The sequence below is a fragment of the Triticum aestivum genome, chromosome 6D, assembly GCF_018294505.1.
Source record: "Triticum aestivum cultivar Chinese Spring chromosome 6D, IWGSC CS RefSeq v2.1, whole genome shotgun sequence".
Classification (NCBI taxonomy): Eukaryota; Viridiplantae; Streptophyta; class Magnoliopsida; order Poales; family Poaceae; genus Triticum; species Triticum aestivum.
Genome location: NC_057811.1, coordinates 429,446,927 through 429,449,263, shown reverse-complemented (window position 1 = coordinate 429,449,263; position 2,337 = coordinate 429,446,927). Strand labels below are relative to the sequence as shown.

Below are 2,337 nucleotides of genomic sequence, written 5' to 3'. Positions count from 1 at the left end.
TTCCCCTAAACGTCCGGGCTGTCTGGTACCCCTAAAATTCAGCCCATATGTGGGGTGGATATGGGGACGCTCGAACACGTCCATCATGTCGGACCCGACAGGTCGGGTTCATCTCATATCTCTCCAAATCATCCCTTGCCCTTGCCCAACCTGCCTTCTTTTGTCTCTTCCATGCCACCCCTTCCCTTGCTCTGCTGCCGCCGTCACCCTAGCTTCGTCGCTGTCCCCAACCCACAACACCACCACCATCGGACCCAAACCATCCACGGTTGTCCTTGCCGGTCGTTGCCCTAGATTTTAATTGTGTGCTATAATCATTGTTACATGTATCTGTATCGTGAAATGATCGACGTGCATGTGGCTACATGGATTTGAGATTTTGCAAGTGAAGGATGTGGTTGCAGGGAGGACATACATGGGTTGGTTGGCTCCTATTCGCGGATACGTCCGCAGACATAGAGGGGGTCAGATTTGTGCATTGCTGTTGCAGACGCTCTAACACGACTTGAGATCTTTCATTGTAAATCCCACACAGGAATCAAATAAATGATAAACTTCCTAGTAAAACAACACGATTTAGCTCTAGTTTCTTGATGTAAAAAATGGAAGCAGATTCTAGCCAAACTCAGGACAAGAAGATTATGGAAGAAGTGAGAAAAGGCACGGTGCTCACCATGGCACCTGTTCAAGACGGAGGCGGGCGTGCCGCAGGCGTCGGGGAGAGCGTACACCCGTGTCTTGTTGAACGGTAACTGCGTTGGCTTCGAGAACATGGCGGCGCAGACGCAGTCCACGACGGCGGGGCTGCCGACGTTGGTCTTCACCTCCCCGCAGCAGGCCTTGGAAGGTTGACTCGACTTGCTGCCGGGCGACACAAAGTCGAGGCAGTCTGCGAGGCCGGCCAACAATGCCGAGCAGTCCACCGGCGGCGGCGCCGAGAAGGTTGCCCCCGCGGCGCCGGCGAGTGCAAGGAGGACGAGGATGCACGCTGCGGTGGTGGCGCCGCCGTTGAGAGCCATGGGGTGTGGTGTGCGCTTGAGTGCGAATGGAGTGGATTCCAGTCTGTGGCGATGGAGCTGGGAGGGGAACGAGGTTTGGTGGACAGAATTAAGGAGGTGTGGAGTCATTTTTTAAACGAGATCCTCGGACGTATACGGCGCGAGGACGACAGAAACGCGCAGTGGAATTGACCGCTGAAGTAGACGCGAGGTCGACGGAGCGAGGTCGACGGAGCAGTGGAATTGATTGAACTGTTATCATCTGATTTGTTTTGCACTGATCCAGCTTTCACTTCGCCACTCTGCTCATCAATCTTGTACGTAAGTCTCTGCCCCTCTCTTGTTATCTTCAGATTTGCTTTGACGTCATTGAAATTGATCAAACTGACGTCATCAGATTTGAACTTGATTAAGTTTGCCCTCTTCTCATGGAAAAAAACGGTTGGCTGAATTTGTAATCCTTTGTATTGCTTTATCGGAAATACTAACGCCCACACGTGTGGCAGTTTTGCAATTCACACGCGTGGATCATCGTCCAGTGCAGTTTGCACGAATCTTGACACATTGAGGCAGAATTTGCATGCCACGTAAGACGGGTTGGTGTGTGGGCGTTGGAGAGTTTGCCCACACGCCCCGCACTACGCTGTTTGCCAGCTGCGTGTGTGGGCGAACTAGTTCCTGCCCACACAGCCACCACCTAGTCCATGCGCGTGTGGGCGAACTGCTTTTCGCCCACACGACACTCCTACGTTGTGGATGGCAACTGCAGTTACGCGAACGTGGCAACTAGGTAAACACACATGACAACTATAATTCGTTGCTAGACGGCAACTGTAGTTGCGCGTACGTGGCAACCAGATAAACACACATGGCAACTGTGATTAACCATACATGGCAACTATGGTTGGACCACACGTGATAACTAGGTAAACACACATGGCAACTACTGTTTGATCATATGTGGCAAGTAGTTAATCACACACGGCAACTACGGTTTGATTACACGCGGCAACTACCATAAATTAGACATGGCAACTATAGTTAACCAAATCAGATAGAGTTGCCATGCTTTTACAACTACACTTGCCATCCCGGATAACTACATCTTCCATCCCGGATGGCAACTAAATCATCATCCCGCGAGAACCTAACGTAGCTGCGCCAGGACGTGTGGGCATTCTTGCTTCGTGCCACACGCGCGAGGTGGAGATGAGTAGTACTTGTTGGGCGTGTGGCACGAAGTAGCTGCGCCCACATGTGTGGGCAATTCTAATGCCCATCCACACACAGCCCGTGTGGGCTGCCTCCTGCTCACGCCACACACGGTGTGTGGGCGGAT

At 52.2% G+C, this 2,337-nt stretch overlaps 1 protein-coding gene across 1 annotated transcript in view; it reads right to left on the bottom strand.

The window, feature by feature from the left end:
- LOC123145583 (non-specific lipid transfer protein-like 1) overlaps positions 1 to 1,097 on the bottom strand; it is a 5,991-nt gene extending 4,894 nt beyond the window's left edge. Inside the window, exon 1 of the mRNA XM_044565043.1 lies at positions 674 to 1,097. Within this exon, the coding sequence (XP_044420978.1) occupies positions 674 to 1,019 (346 nt within the window). The 5' untranslated portion in view covers positions 1,020 to 1,097. The remainder of the gene's footprint in view (positions 1 to 673) is intronic.
- Between the last annotated feature and the right edge of the window lie 1,240 nt (positions 1,098 to 2,337).